Source organism: Ciona robusta, chromosome 4 (assembly GCF_009617815.1).
Source record: "Ciona robusta chromosome 4, ASM961781v2".
In the NCBI taxonomy this organism is placed as follows: Eukaryota; Metazoa; Chordata; class Ascidiacea; order Phlebobranchia; family Cionidae; genus Ciona; species Ciona robusta.
In genome coordinates this window covers 822,353-836,113 of record NC_143238.1, presented here as the reverse complement: position 1 = coordinate 836,113, position 13,761 = coordinate 822,353, and the positions used below count along the sequence as shown (strand labels likewise).

Below are 13,761 nucleotides of genomic sequence, written 5' to 3'. Positions count from 1 at the left end.
TAGTTAGGTCTTTCTGTACGCTGCAAACCAGTCAAAATGGTATTAAATTATTGGATAAAAACTCCCAAACCATTATGATGGGGTTGTGGAAGATACACCTTTTCCTATTAACTATTATAATGGGGTCGTGGAAGGGACACCTTTTCATTCTATCTTATCATCCCATTTGGTAGTAAACAAAGAATATTTAATGAATTATAAACAGTATCCTTACGACTCCCATAGACCGTTGTTAATTGTTTAAAACCTGGTCAGGATATTTAAATAATAGGTGCCAAATGTGTCCCGTCTTCCCCCACCTTAAGGTGGGTGTACATAGTATTCGGAATTCGTCCGTTTTGTCCGGATTTTGCTGCCGCATGCGGAACTCGGTAAAGGGTTTGCATATACGACTTCGCATGCCAGATACTGTGTACAGCCACCTTTACTGTATAAAACGAGATTTATGTGAGATTTTATATTTGAAATAGTAAAACATTGTTCGTATGTGTTTTCTAGCCCTATATCGCCCACACGCGCCAATAAAAACACAACGACCATGCCCTAATTTGTATAAGCGATTCAAACAGAAAAAGTCAACACGAGTCGGTTGCGTTTATGGTATAATAGGGTTGGGGAGATTGAACATCTTTTCATTTTACTTTCTTCTCACGTTTGTTAGTAAACAAAGAAAATTCAAACAAATATCAGAAAATTTGAATATGATTGCTAAAGGTGACCTTCCCCCACCCCCATACTAAATTATATATTTAAATAAAGGAGACTTATTTAGAATACCGCGTCTAACCAACGACAGTCGTTTTTACTCTACTTGAGTTAGCCTACAAGGCAGAAATGCCAACAAGCTAATCCGATACCATTTATTAGATTAGTACACTTTCCTAGTTAGGCACATGGATAGAACTTGTGAAATAACTCGTAAAACTTGACATTTGGTAGTTCGGTATATCTGACACATCCAAGCATGAGGAAGTCAACATAATTAATTACAGAATGTAAGCAAGTGTAAAGCAGCATTCTTAGGTAAACTTTGTTGTTCAGCTTAATTAGGTTAAGTATATTCTGTATAAACAAATAAAAAAGTAGGCTTTGCTATTACACAATAGGCATAAATGAACAAATAAATTTTGATATCAAGAAGTTAAAAAACTCTACATGTAAAATTTCAATAGTGCAGATCACTGCTATGCAACAAAGGGATATTCCTTCAGTACAATTAAAAAAGTAATTGGTATATGAAAGGAGTATAACTTAATGAAAACAAATGGAAGAGCATATATAGGCTCTCTTTACACAATCCAATGTGTTTATTAATAAATAAATAAAAATATAACTAAAATATTTGTTGTTCCAACATGATCTGTCTATACCCCGAAGGAGGGGGGTGTTCAAAATTTTCAAACTCCACATCCAATATTGCACTTTCATCAACTGAAAAGTAATCAATTATAATTGTTTAAAGTTCAGCGTGCCATTTGTCACGGAATGTAATAAAGTTTCGAACTGCAGTCATAGGTAAAAACCTAAAACTATAGTTTCGTGTTAAGCGTATAAGGCTTAGGATTTAAAGAGTAGCCTGTTTGGTTGACATTATGTTGTTGTGTGTACCATTGCCAGCTAAATATAAATTGTAGTTTTTATACATATAGAAAAACCATTACTAAACTGTTTATAATCTGTATTGCACAATTAATTCTTCCATACCTATGCACTGTGGAATTAAACCATATTACGTTTTTATAGAACTATAGCAACCCCCTGTATCTTACCATATAACAAGGGGAAAACAGATCCACGAATTCCTAAAACAGGCGAACCAATATTTTTCCCATTGACATAGAAGTTCAACTCGATATGGTCATAAGACACACCCTACAAAGAAAAATTGTAACAACACAATGCATTGGATTTTTTACAGAAAAAATACAAATCCAAAAACTCACAATGAAGTCTCCTTCAGAAAATTTGATGTTTGTTTCATAAATAGTTTTTTTGTTATGTCGGATAAATCCATCATGTCGCAATACCCAACTGTTTGCATCTTCACCAAGAGGCACTCTATCCAGCTCTGCAGTTTCTAATCCAACTCCAATCCCAAATATTCCAGTACTTTGTAATTTGGCTTGAAAGTATGCCTTGTAGAAATAATTATTACTGCAATACACATTGACAAACTCAGGTTTTAATATATAATGAAGGACAACTCTAAATACCACAATACAACACATACAATGCGTACTTAGAATTGTCCTATAATAGATGTATCTTATTTAATCCATTTAGCAGGGCAACAACAATCATTATATTACATTGTTTTGTCTTATACACCTTGTGTCCTGCATGCTTGTAAGTTACCATGTATGCAACTTAATGGGTGATTGTTTTTACTGTGTATGGCTGACAGTTCAGGGTTCAGACAACCCACAGAAGACCACTTAGTTGGATCAATTGGTGTCTATGATCAACTGGTGTCCCAACAGGGTTAATTAAATGTACAAATTGTAAATCATTAACTTTTAAGTGTAAATTGAAAAAAGAAAATACAGAATGTTGAGGTATAGTTATAGTACTGGTATTCACAAAAATATTATATTTTGTTGTACCTTGTCTTGGGCTATAGGTGCATTTGCAAGGCCTCCACCAGTACCGCATATTCGTTTTCCATTTTTGACAATTACAGCATCAGTACCTTTGACATATCAACAAGTGGCCAATGATGAAAGAGCCACCAAATAAATTGCAATCATGTCTTACCCATTTTTGTTGTGTCCAAACATATTTTTGGTTGATCATGATTCGTAATCGGGTTATTTGCAGAACTTGCCGACCAACCAAAACAACGATAAAAACATTGTGTATACGCAGACATAATCAAGTCTGGACCTTAATTCATCTAGTTAAATATATTTATATACGTATGGTAAATGCGTTTTAAAGTATACCTAGTTAGTAACGGAAACAAAACGCGCAAACATGATTCTATTGACAAAGTAATACAAGATTGCCGTTATACTTAGTAAGATCACAATTCTAAACTTCTGGCAAAATGGAATAGAAACTAAACGTTCGCGACCACAGAAATCGCGTCATACTACCTTTTTCTTACGTTCTCACGATTATGACGTATATCTTTGTGTGTTTGTGACCACAGAAATAAAAAAACTTTTTTCTTTTTTATTTCTGTGGTTTGTGACGCCCCGGTCAACATCATGCGTAGGCCTAAAGAGATTTTTAATCTCTTTGCGTAGGCCTACTGCTGGAGTGATGGAGGACTGGAGATGCAATTTTATTTTATCGTATAAACATTTTTTTTATTATTGTTATTTGATTATTAATTATTGTTTTATTGTATTTATAATAACGTATTTAAAGGGTTACCTTAATCACAGATCAGAACGGCCACTCGTGAATTCGGTATATAAATATATTACAGCCCGTACGAGTTTACTCGATCAATGTGTAAAAAAAATTTTTTTAGATGGAAAAGGTGGAAGGGTACATTTGCTTCATCCGTCCGCATTAAAAATCCCGCTCATATTTCTTTATGATTGTGTCAGACTCCATGTCCACAGGGCCAGACCATATGTATTCTACATCTGTGGTTGTAATGGGAATAAATAGATTTCAAGTTTGTAGCGTCTCTGCCATAGCGAACTCAAGTAAAACATATTTAATATAGCCCCACTGAATAAACAGGATTGCTGGTTGGATTGAATGACTCCGTGTTGATCCGACTTCATATGCAGGCTTCAGCGGGGTGGTATATCTATTGTAGTACTAATTGCTTTTATAACCAGGGACCAAACAGTTGATAATATCTTGCTAAATTTTATTCCATTATCTGATACACAAGTACACGATACAGTATCGAACAAAAGCTTACTTGAGGGCCGGTGTCGCGGAAATCTGGTTCCCCGGAAATCTGGTTCCCATCGGCTCTTGCGCATGCGCAGACACAGGACATTTTTATCAGAAATCTATAAATCTGGTTTCGAACGAAGATTACTTAAATATATACATGTTTTTAGATAGTTTATTTTATCTAATGTGAAAATTTATGTTTTATCGTCCTTTTTTGTTATTGATGACGTGTTAACGGTAGAGGTCACTGATGGTCTTACGTCATAATGTATAATTTAAGGTAAAATACAGCATCAATTTTTTATTAAGAAGATAAATCTTTAAAAAGAAATGTACAAAATATGTTGCATCCAACATTTAACTGTTATTTTTAGTCGGAACCAGAGTTTTAGATTTCTCACAAAAATAAGTTATAAGTAGCCGATGGGAACCAGATGTCCGGGGAACCAGATTTCCGCGACACCGGGCAAGGGCGCGTAAGTGCCCGCCATGAACCTAGGCTGACCTTGAGGTCTCTGCCGATAGTTGGCTAGTTCTGCGATAAAATGAAAGCGATATAGGCCTGTCAGCGGCCGAACGAAATATATCATAACTTTGTTCAACGGTTGTTTGTTTCCATGAGATAAAGTCGTATCCGAAGTGTTGGCATGATCAACGTCGTCTATATTAACTTTGGACATGATTAAGGAAGTATTGTGATTGGGTAATGTGACGTCACCTTAGGCGTCGAGTTGCAACATATTAACGATTAGCCGTCACGGTTTTATACCATTTAACACCTAAAATTAAATGATAACGACACAGTCGACAGTCATTATAATATATGTGCACTTTTTCATACAGCTTACCAGTTAATACGTATGTTACCTTGTCGCTGATTGTTTTTTTGTGATTATTTCATGTATGGCTGAATTTGGGCAACTTATTAGTGACCACTGGGTTGAAGCAATTGTAGCCAGAGTGTTGTTCCTGTTCCTTGCCGACGTCATTACCAATTACTTACTGTCGTGTCACTCGTGTGGCATTGTAGTGACACACATGGCTACAGGTTACAGCAGAAGTTTTAAATTTGAAACTCTGCATCTTAAACTTTGTCTGGGTCATTTAATGCTTTGAAACTCTGCATCTTAAACAAGTTTGGGTCATTTAATGCTAAAAAACTAGTGTTCTCAACTTTATGAATCGCCAATGCCATACTGCTATGTGGTGTGAAGAAACAACAAAAAGTATTCACATGTGTCTTACCTAGTTTAAAATTGCATGACAGTTAAAACAGTTGTCCGATTGTCCAATACTTTTTATTCCAGTATTAACTACAAACATACATGCAACTACGAAACTTATATTGGATGGAATATTTTAATGCACTAAAGGTGGATGTACACAGTATCCAACATACGAATTCGCTTTCAAAGTCGTGTGCAAACTCATTACCAAGTTCTGCATGCGGCAGCAAAATCCGGACAAAACGGACGAATTCCGGATACTGTGTACAGCCACCTTTACAGATTTTGGAGGCTAAAATACTTGATCCTATTTAGTAAAAAGATAACTAAATTTATAAGGTAAAGGTAGAACTGTTTAAAAATATTGATGAAATTTACTAAAAAAGAGTATTTAGTCTATGAAACGTGAGATAAAATTAATGGATTTGTGTTTTATTATTGAAGATAATAAATTCATGATTTGCTGTACCAGTATCCCTTTGGTTATCTACATTTATAAAAAGAAACAAACTGTTCAAGAAGTTTGGAAATTGGTAATTCACCCACAGTTTAACTTGCATTGACCATCTGGACCAACTTGCCTTGTACTTGCAATGCTTTTGTTTCTGAACCACCTCCAATACACTTCCCATTGATAAAAACTCTTGGAACAGATCTGGCTCCCGTTATTTCTTTTAAAACATCTTGGATTGCTGAACCATCACTACGGTTGTCCAGCTCCATTACATTGTAGTCAATGCCAGCAGCTGTACAGAAATTTACAATGAACATATTTAGGGAAAATAGGTACTCGTGGAAGTAAGTCATTATAACACTACTATTCCGTTTTATACACCTCATGTCCGCAAAAGAAAATGCAAACGTGTGAACGTGTGCTACACTTGTGAAGGTAACCTTTTTGTCAGAATGATTAAAATCTGACTTTTAAAAATGTAATTAAAAATTATTGCCCAACACTAAAATAATAGGACTAACAATCCTTATAATAATTTTATAGTATAAAGTAAGTTTTAACTCATAAAATAGAAGCCAATTGTTTGTCCAATAAGTTCAGTTCACTTTTAACATCGATTTTAAATACAGAACAAAATACCTTTCAGTGCATCCTTCGCCATCTTGCAATATGGGCAATAAGTTTTGGAAAACACTTGAACTTTGTTCTTGGAGATTTCCGATTCAATCAGTATACGAGCTTTCTTCAAAGATTCTTGACTTCCCATATTTCACTTGTCAGTGACGCTATATGTATTTATCTAAGAGCTTATGTATAGTACAAGCTAACCCTTACACCTATAAAGACCACAATGCATAAAGAAACAACTACGTAACTTTAGTTTTATGCTATGTCAGAATGACAGAATTACACAATGACTTGCTAGTTTTATCGCTCTAGTGACGATAGTAATAACGTTGTGTCATGACGTATACTTTGATTCCATATTTTATAAAGAAAAATATTATGCATATTTAAAACAATATTGTAGTTCATTGTGAACGTGCGGGGGTTTATCCCAAAACAGGCTAAAACGTGTTAAGAAAAAGATTGTTAAGATGTCTATGGTCCCACGAACTGGGTCTCAAAAACGGTTTAGGTACTTCCCCACGGTATTTTTTATTTATTGTACTGTACATCTCTGTTACATGTAAGTTAACCAAGGTCCAAGGTTATTATATACTATTGTAGTATAACAGCGTTGCACAGGTTATGTACCATTATACAATAGTACAATATAATATCTGTATTAAAGTATTGTGGGAATTGCGAAACTAGAATGGCCAATGAACCTGTATTCGAAAACGTAAGTGATAAAAGTCATATTAATTCTAATATTAAAAACATGCCATTTAACAACCAGAAAACTCTGTTTCAGCCGAAGATAAAAAGTTTGAAATTCGTAAATCCGGGACCAGCCCTAGAAGATTTTAATCCAGAAATGAGCTTACGACAAGAAAGAAAGTTAAAAAGAGTTTTTCAAAATAAAAAGTCAATTGCCTTTTATTTGAAAATGCTACATATATTTTTAAATCATTTTATTTTCTAGAAATAAAAGCGCCATCTATGATAACAATGGGAAACTCCTTAGCAACGGGAAAGATATGTGTGATTGTCTCAATGAACAATGTCCAGGGTGCTTTTATCCATGTGACAGCTGTGGAGGTACAAAGTGTGGCAAGGAGTGTAGGTGTTCCCGGAAGTGAGTACCTGCCATGAATAGGGATGCACATTACAGAATAATTAGGTATTCTAGGATATCCTAGAATACTTTATTTCGAATCTAGAATTCCGAATCTAGAATTTCGAATCTTTTTATGTTTATAGGAAAAAATAATTTCACCCTGAGAAGTCAGTTTATTGACTCTTTATTAGTAGCCTTGTTGGATCATGAGCTGTAAAATGACCAAAAATTGTACTATTGGGGAGTTTTTGCGTCACGAAACGTATAGCAGGCTATGAAAAGACGTTGCGAAACGTTTACTCTCGAAAGTCCCACAAACACAAAAATATTTTTTTTCAAAATTAATAAGTTTCAAAAATTGTTATTATAGTATATGAGATGACATATGATGACGTCATTAAACAGAATACCGAATCCCGTAATTAGATTCGAATACAAAAGGATTCGAATCTCACGGATTCAAAATTCTGTAATGTGCATCCCTAGCCATGAATCTAAGTATATCAGGAGACCGAGTTACACATACTGTTCCCTATAGCTATTTTGTTAACTATTGAATAGGCAAGGTATTGATATATTTCTATGAAATGTAAGTCGCCTTAAATTGAATATTTTACAAAATAAAATAACCAAATATTAACAAAAACAATATAGATTGCGTCCGTGCAAAGAAATCAAGTACTGACACGCATGCAATAACCCCTGATAATACAAATACATTGGAAGGATTTATCTAATTATGAATTAATTATTTACAGTTTACACTACAATCCATATTAGAAGTTTTATAAACAAGCTGGCATACAGTTAAATTGATGGGCACGCATTGGTTCTTGGATGCTTTTTCATCAAAGAGTTGTGCTTATTATTTTTGCAAATCTTAATCCTCAACTTACCCATAAAGTTACATTAGTAATACACTGTTTATGTGGAAACATTAGAAACACTTATCTTACATCTGCCCAATTATTAGAATTAACATTCTACTACTACCCAATTTCATCTGACATCTATTCCTATATTAAAACTGTTTACTTTACCATTGTGTTTATGCATATCTTAATGGGTTCTCTCTAGTTAATCACAAACACTATTATTAATTATTCATTATGCAAATGGCATTGCACAAAGAATAGTTGATTTTACAAGCTAAATTCTCCTCTGCTGAACACAGGAACATTTTATTATGAAATTAGCTCATGAAATGTAATATACACAGATGGTATTATGACAGTGTAGAAGTGGAGGGTGGCCAATCAAGATATTTCAATGTCAAAACTCAGTACCAAAAATAAGAACAAAAAGAATGAAACTCCATAGGCACATAAGTAGTGTGGCTTTCATCAGTCTGCCTCGTGCACTTTGCTGTGTTTTAACATCTGAGGCAAAGATGACCATTTAGAAATAACCAATCGACATAGCATATCCTACACGTAAGTACCTTAATTTCATCAGTTAGTTTGGAAACCTTCGACCTTTCCCTTTCGAATTTCTCATGCAACTCTGTGACTTCGGTTGTTAATTCATCACGTATAGAATTCAACTTTTCAATCTCAATCAACATTTCTGATTTTCCTTTCACTTTGAATGAAATAAAATGGTATAGCATAAAAATATATAAATACTGTATTATTAATGGATTTTAATCATATATATGTTAATGTTATTGAATTGAACAAAACTGTTTACTTGTTTACAAAATAATGAATTATTTAAACTAATTTAAATACTGTTTATCTTATGTACTTTCTCCCTGTTGTAAAATGACCAGCAGTTGTTGGTTTCTCTTTTTTATGTTTTTATTTTGTGATCTTAAAGTTCCAACTTCCAACTCAAGCTCTTTTATTTTTTCATTTTTTTGTGATAATTTGTCGCGAGTTCTTTCATTTATGAAGATCGACTCAATTGCTGCTGCTGTTGTTGTTTTCTGGTAAAACCAATATTATTTGTTTTAATGATTTTCACCATTTGTCTGTACCTGTATTTTAATACTTTTATATGCATTATAATGCAAAATTTAATCATGTTTTTATTTGTGCCAGACAATGATTGATTTTGAAATAAAATGTATTTGCATATTACAGTTTACTTAAAACCAAAATACTCTCATTTTATGGCTGATAGGGATCTAAAGTCATATAACTGCCATTGTACAATTGCAAAGATACCAGGTTTGACCCTAAATGTTACTATCACCGTGCATTTATGTGTTGATGGGACACAATAAAGTGTTGGGTTGTGAAGAACACACAACTTACACATAGTAGAGTGGGGAAGCTGGGACACCTTCAGCAGTTTAGCACATAGTATCCAAATATTATGTTTATGTTTTAAACAATAAACAACAGTCAGTGGGAGTTGTGAGGATACAGTTTAGTAATGTTCTTTGTTTACTACCAAATAGGACGGGAAAATAGAATAAAAAGGTGTTCTATTCTCCCACCCTACTGTATTTATATATACATACATATATTAATAAAATGTTCATGGATTCATTATTATTACTTCCTGTAACATTTCTCCGGTCTTTATTTTAGCAACATCTGCATCAACTTTGTTAAAGAAATCACCTGCTTCTTGATGACCTAAAATAACAATATTTAAAAAAAAAATGAAACTGTATAAATAATAGTTACCATTTAATGAATGAGATTTTGGAGGTTCTGGTTTTATTGGTAAGGAATCTTCAATATACTGCTGAAATTGCTGAAAATAAATTCAAATAAAAAGTCACATTCCATTAATTTGTAAATATGCAAATTTAATTTACTTGTAATGATACAGTTTTTGCTGCTTTATTTTTTTGCTTTTCTTCTTTTCGTATTTGTTTCTCCGTCTTATTCATATGAGAACTTGTTTCTACTTGTAACTTTTCGTTTGAATGTTCCGGTACTGGATTTTTCTGTTACATACACAATGAGTGGTCAGTAGCAGTAATGGTTGTCCAAACTTTTAGTCATACAAAATAAAATTACCCATAAAGTTACATATATGGCCAGGCACAAGATGTATTAAAGAGAGCATCTATGTTAATAATTTTTAAGTTGCTAAGTAAAAATAACAGACACACAACCATTACCAACCAATGCAGAAGTAAAATGACGCTCTTGCTCTTTCTCATACGCTAGTTTACTTAATTCAACTGCTTTCCACAAATCATCTTCATAAAGTTTTTCAACCAACTTCTGATCACGAATTGTGTGTTCATTACGAGAAGATATCGCCAACGGTTCAGAAAAGCTGTCCAATGATTGCATGCTGTTGCCTGTTTCTACCTGTACATTTTAAAATTTTATTATAGGCTTTTGGGTTATATAATAAATATTTAAATTAAATATATCTAGATCGAAGGACTGCAGACAAAATATGTGCCAATTTTAATATATACCGCATCAACTAGTTTTTATTAGTGGGTTTTGGCCCAACTTATGTAATGTCTAATTTATCTTTTTGATGTAACTAATTAATGAGTTAATACACAATGAAAGGTTTTTTTTCAAAATCTGTAGGTAATTGTTGTTCATTTTTTATTGAATAATTTCTTCGAGTGCAGTGGTACAAAACCGATCAAAACTTTAAATAAAAAAGTAGTTTTTTTTGCAAAATGTTTTGTCAATAAAGAAATAAAGTAAAATGAAGGAATGTTTTTCCATTACACCTGATCCTAGTTTGGAAAACTTTGGCAAGGCATCATATATAGAAACAATATTTCTTCATATACTTTACCTCTTTCTTTTTTCTTCTTCTTGCTCTTTTCTTTGCATTGTTTGTTGGTTTAGTTTTAGTTTTTCCAACTGTTTTAAACCCAGAGTCACTGATGTGCTCATCTGAATCAGAATCTTGAACTTTCAAAAATGCAAATCTGTTTTCTGTTGCTTTGATTCCAGTCGTCATATTTTATTTAAAAGATGAAGTTTTTCTTCTGGTACTGTAATTTATTATAAACACAACATGCATTTAGAATATAGAATCATGAAAACATGTATAATAAAACAGCAAGTGTAATATTATATACATTTTTATATAAAAATATAGGTGTTTTAAAGAAACATGCAATTAATAACAATAATAGCAGTGTATAAATGACGCAGAAAAAGAATATAAAAACATAAAGGCAAAAATTAATCAATTGTGTTTCATATCAAAGTAAACGTCTGGATACATTTTCATTTGTTTTTTGTGTTGCAGCAGCATACATATTTACAACAACTAGGAGAAAACACAGTATAAGAGGACCAGCAATGGCTCCTTCAAGTCCAAATGTATATACTCCACCAGCAACAGCAAGACCTGTGATATAAGGATGTCCACCTCCACCACTTGATGATATATCTTTGTATATTGCAGCATCCACAAATAAAGTAGGCAAGAACTGGAACACTGTGAGACAAATTGCACGCAAAGGATTCCCTTGCAGAAGCCATATTTCCAATGCAGCAGGAATACACACCCAATATGTGGTAAGCAGTGGTACCACACCAAATAAGGCAGCAAGGACAGAGGGCATGTACACTAAGTTTGCGCCGAACATTGAATGGTTCACCCAAGTGTATAAACCATAAAATCCAAACATCTTTAAAGATGCTCCAAATACACCGCTCAAAGCATCTTGCATTGCAGTTTCAAATGGAGTTTCAGAGAAAAATGGTTTGATAGCAGCTCCAATCATTTGTATAGGTTTGTATTGGTCAGTGCTGACGGATAATAAATGAAACAAAGTTGTGAAAAAAATAACAAATGAGAGCAATAGGTTTAAAATGAGAGTGCCACCATTTAACACTGCACTCCATACAACAGAAACAGTAGATAGAATCAATGAAATATTGCTTCTTAAAATCGTTAACACAGTTTCTCCCAGTGACATTAAAGCAGAAACATTTTCTTGTAACCAAGAAATAACTTCATTCATGTTCAACAGATCCATAATTCTAGATAATAAACCTGATTTATCGGCTTTGAAAGAAGTCTGTCTTAATAATCTTCTTTTTGGTTTTAGCTTAGCAACAAACATATTGTGATATACTTCGTCCCAAATCTTTAAAATTTGCTTTTCAACTTTTGTTAAATTGTTGTTCTGAGTGGAAGTTTCTTTTAGCTTTTGTGAGATCCATTCTCTACCCTCTAAATAAACTTTATCCACAACAGAGTCCATGGTTCTGTGCATAGTTTCATTGTCAGGTAGCCAGGCTTGGTATTCAGGATTTTGTGAAACAGTTTCGTTTATGACATTTGAAGCTAACTGAATTGCTAGCACACTTTCCTGTTGTACCTTTACCGTCACAAATATTGTCATAAACATTGCATTTGTGAATATCATCAGAATAATAACAACGCTGGTAAGAACAGGAAGGTATGACAAGATGAATAAATGTAACTTCTTATCGCCTTTTTGAAAACTAGATGCTATACATGGGAGTGGATGAACAAATATAACATGTTTGTAATTTGAATAAAATAAATTAACCTTCCTCATAATTTCCACCATTGGAGAATGAAAACACCACCTACACACTCCATCAACAAAAAGAAACGTTTTTTCATGTAATATTAACTTCTTGACCAAACAAAAGCTTAAGGGTATAAGCATTAAGGTGACAATCCACATGTGCATCCATAGAATCACAACTCCAAAGGTAATAAATAAAACATTAAAATATATATCGGAATTCTTTTTTCTAGTTGTTCCTTGTGTTGATATATCATCTGCATCTCTGTCATCTTCATCTCCAGTTATAAAGCCAATACAAACAACTGTCAAAATTAAAATTACAACAGGTATCTTAAAACTGCTGGTGACGCCGAGAATCATCATAAACACCAAGAACCAAGCTATTAGGGCAAAATAAGGTGCAAGTACATGTTGTAAACTAAAGACAAAAGTTGTAGCGACTCCTATGATTAAAATTGCAACAACCATAATGCGGTAATAGTGGACAGTGTCCAGAATAAAGGTGCACATGGAAATAAACTGTAAAATGGTATCTGAGCCCAACTGAAACATCAAAGACAGTAGACCCATATAGTGCAATCCATAACATGACAGAAGTACAAGGATAAAGGTAAGAACCATTTTCCATTTTCTCATAAGCAGCATACCAAGCCAGTCAGAAAAAGTTGCAAACAACGAGATGGGTAGGAACAACACCTGTAATAGGAGTGGCCATCCATTATTTAAACTTTGAGTCAGCCAATCTTCCAACAATTTATGCAAAGTGTATTTAAATGGAAACAAAAACGATCCACACAAAGCCCCCCATATGAGAGGTTTAATAAACACCTGAAGAACAAAATACGTACTGATAGCAACAGTACAAACCACACCAAAAATGGCAAATGTGCCAGTTGTGTAAAGAGCTTGTTTTAATGGCTTCTCATGACTTGCCGGGAAAAGTTGAGTGACACTGTCTAATAAAACAGAAGGTTGTCTGTTTAGAAGCCTTTTCGGTGTCGTATTTGTTGTCATTGTTCATGCAGTATAATTATACAAAGTACAAAAC

General features: G+C 33.5%; 5 protein-coding genes across 9 annotated transcripts; 1 reads left to right on the top strand and 4 right to left on the bottom strand.

The window, feature by feature from the left end:
- Nucleotides 1-846: 846 nt before the first annotated feature.
- On the bottom strand, nt 847-3,064 carry LOC149736320 (SPRY domain-containing protein 7-like). Of its 2 annotated transcripts, XM_089876658.1 has the most exons (5): nt 2,755-3,034; nt 2,604-2,689; nt 1,944-2,135; nt 1,770-1,872; nt 847-1,431 (listed from the first exon to the last, which is right to left on the bottom strand). In XM_089876658.1, the coding sequence occupies exons 1-5, from the start codon at nt 2,867-2,869 to the stop codon at nt 1,334-1,336; spliced, it is 594 nt and encodes a 197-aa protein (XP_089732784.1). In that variant the 5' UTR covers nt 2,870-3,034; the 3' UTR covers nt 847-1,333. The 2 variants fall into 2 exon arrangements, with proteins under 2 accessions (XP_089732784.1, XP_089732785.1); XM_089876659.1 differs by lacking the exon at nt 1,770-1,872 and having other exon boundaries at nt 2,755-3,064.
- A 2,073-nt stretch (nt 3,065-5,137) lies between these two features.
- LOC149736319 (uncharacterized) lies at nt 5,138-6,437 on the bottom strand. The gene is made up of 2 exons (XM_089876666.1): nt 6,181-6,437; nt 5,138-5,833 (listed from the first exon to the last, which is right to left on the bottom strand). Exons 1-2 carry the CDS (start codon nt 6,305-6,307, stop codon nt 5,637-5,639), a joined length of 324 nt encoding a protein of 107 aa, XP_089732792.1. The 5' UTR covers nt 6,308-6,437; the 3' UTR covers nt 5,138-5,636.
- A 130-nt stretch (nt 6,438-6,567) lies between these two features.
- On the top strand, nt 6,568-9,342 carry LOC149736318 (ARL14 effector protein-like). 3 transcript variants are annotated; one of them, XM_089876663.1, is made up of 4 exons: nt 6,568-6,886; nt 6,959-7,071; nt 7,130-7,282; nt 8,484-9,342. In XM_089876663.1, exons 1-4 carry the CDS (start codon nt 6,860-6,862, stop codon nt 8,557-8,559), a joined length of 369 nt encoding a protein of 122 aa, XP_089732789.1. In that variant the 5' UTR covers nt 6,568-6,859; the 3' UTR covers nt 8,560-9,342. The 3 variants fall into 3 exon arrangements, with proteins under 3 accessions (XP_089732789.1, XP_089732791.1, XP_089732790.1); XM_089876665.1 differs by having other exon boundaries at nt 8,023-9,342; XM_089876664.1 differs by lacking the exon at nt 8,484-9,342 and adding an exon at nt 7,919-7,991.
- Nucleotides 8,427-11,158, bottom strand: LOC149736317 (G kinase-anchoring protein 1-like). Of its 2 annotated transcripts, XM_089876651.1 has the most exons (8): nt 10,991-11,158; nt 10,348-10,539; nt 10,035-10,166; nt 9,901-9,970; nt 9,770-9,849; nt 9,011-9,191; nt 8,706-8,845; nt 8,427-8,643 (listed from the first exon to the last, which is right to left on the bottom strand). In XM_089876651.1, the coding sequence occupies exons 1-8, from the start codon at nt 11,156-11,158 to the stop codon at nt 8,608-8,610; spliced, it is 999 nt and encodes a 332-aa protein (XP_089732777.1). In that variant the 3' UTR covers nt 8,427-8,607. The 2 variants fall into 2 exon arrangements, with proteins under 2 accessions (XP_089732777.1, XP_089732776.1); XM_089876650.1 differs by having other exon boundaries at nt 8,427-8,845.
- Nucleotides 11,159-11,192: 34 nt separating this feature from the next.
- On the bottom strand, nt 11,193-13,727 carry LOC149736316 (transmembrane protein 245-like). Its single transcript, XM_089876635.1, has one exon. The coding sequence runs from the start codon at nt 13,725-13,727 to the stop codon at nt 11,406-11,408; it is 2,322 nt and encodes a 773-aa protein (XP_089732761.1). The 3' UTR covers nt 11,193-11,405.
- Nucleotides 13,728-13,761: the final 34 nt, after the last annotated feature.

Coding starts and splice junctions, on each gene's coding strand:
- LOC149736320 (XM_089876658.1), bottom strand. CDS start 2,869: ATGTCTGCGTATACACAATGTTTTTATCGTTGTTTTGGTTGGTCGGCA. Junction 2,690..2,754: donor TTTGGACACAACAAAAATGG/GTAAGACATGAT, acceptor GATATGTCAAAG/GTACTGATGCTGTAATTGTC. Junction 1,873..1,943: donor TTTCTGAAGGAGACTTCATT/GTGAGTTTTTGG, acceptor TTTTCTTTGTAG/GGTGTGTCTTATGACCATAT.
- LOC149736319 (XM_089876666.1), bottom strand. CDS start 6,307: ATGGGAAGTCAAGAATCTTTGAAGAAAGCTCGTATACTGATTGAATCG. Junction 5,834..6,180: donor GGCGAAGGATGCACTGAAAG/GTATTTTGTTCT, acceptor ATTTCTGTACAG/CTGCTGGCATTGACTACAAT.
- LOC149736318 (XM_089876663.1), top strand. CDS start 6,860: ATGGCCAATGAACCTGTATTCGAAAAC. Junction 7,072..7,129: donor AGAGTTTTTCAAAATAAAAA/GTCAATTGCCTT, acceptor TTTATTTTCTAG/AAATAAAAGCGCCATCTATG. Junction 7,283..8,483: donor GAGTGTAGGTGTTCCCGGAA/GTGAGTACCTGC, acceptor TAATATACACAG/ATGGTATTATGACAGTGTAG.
- LOC149736317 (XM_089876650.1), bottom strand. CDS start 11,158: ATGACGACTGGAATCAAAGCAACAGAAAACAGATTTGCATTTTTGAAA. Junction 10,167..10,347: donor GTCATTTTACTTCTGCATTG/GTTGGTAATGGT, acceptor TGTATGTAACAG/AAAAATCCAGTACCGGAACA. Junction 8,846..9,010: donor CATTTTACAACAGGGAGAAA/GTACATAAGATA, acceptor TTTCATTCAAAG/TGAAAGGAAAATCAGAAATG.
- LOC149736316 (XM_089876635.1), bottom strand. CDS start 13,727: ATGACAACAAATACGACACCGAAAAGGCTTCTAAACAGACAACCTTCT.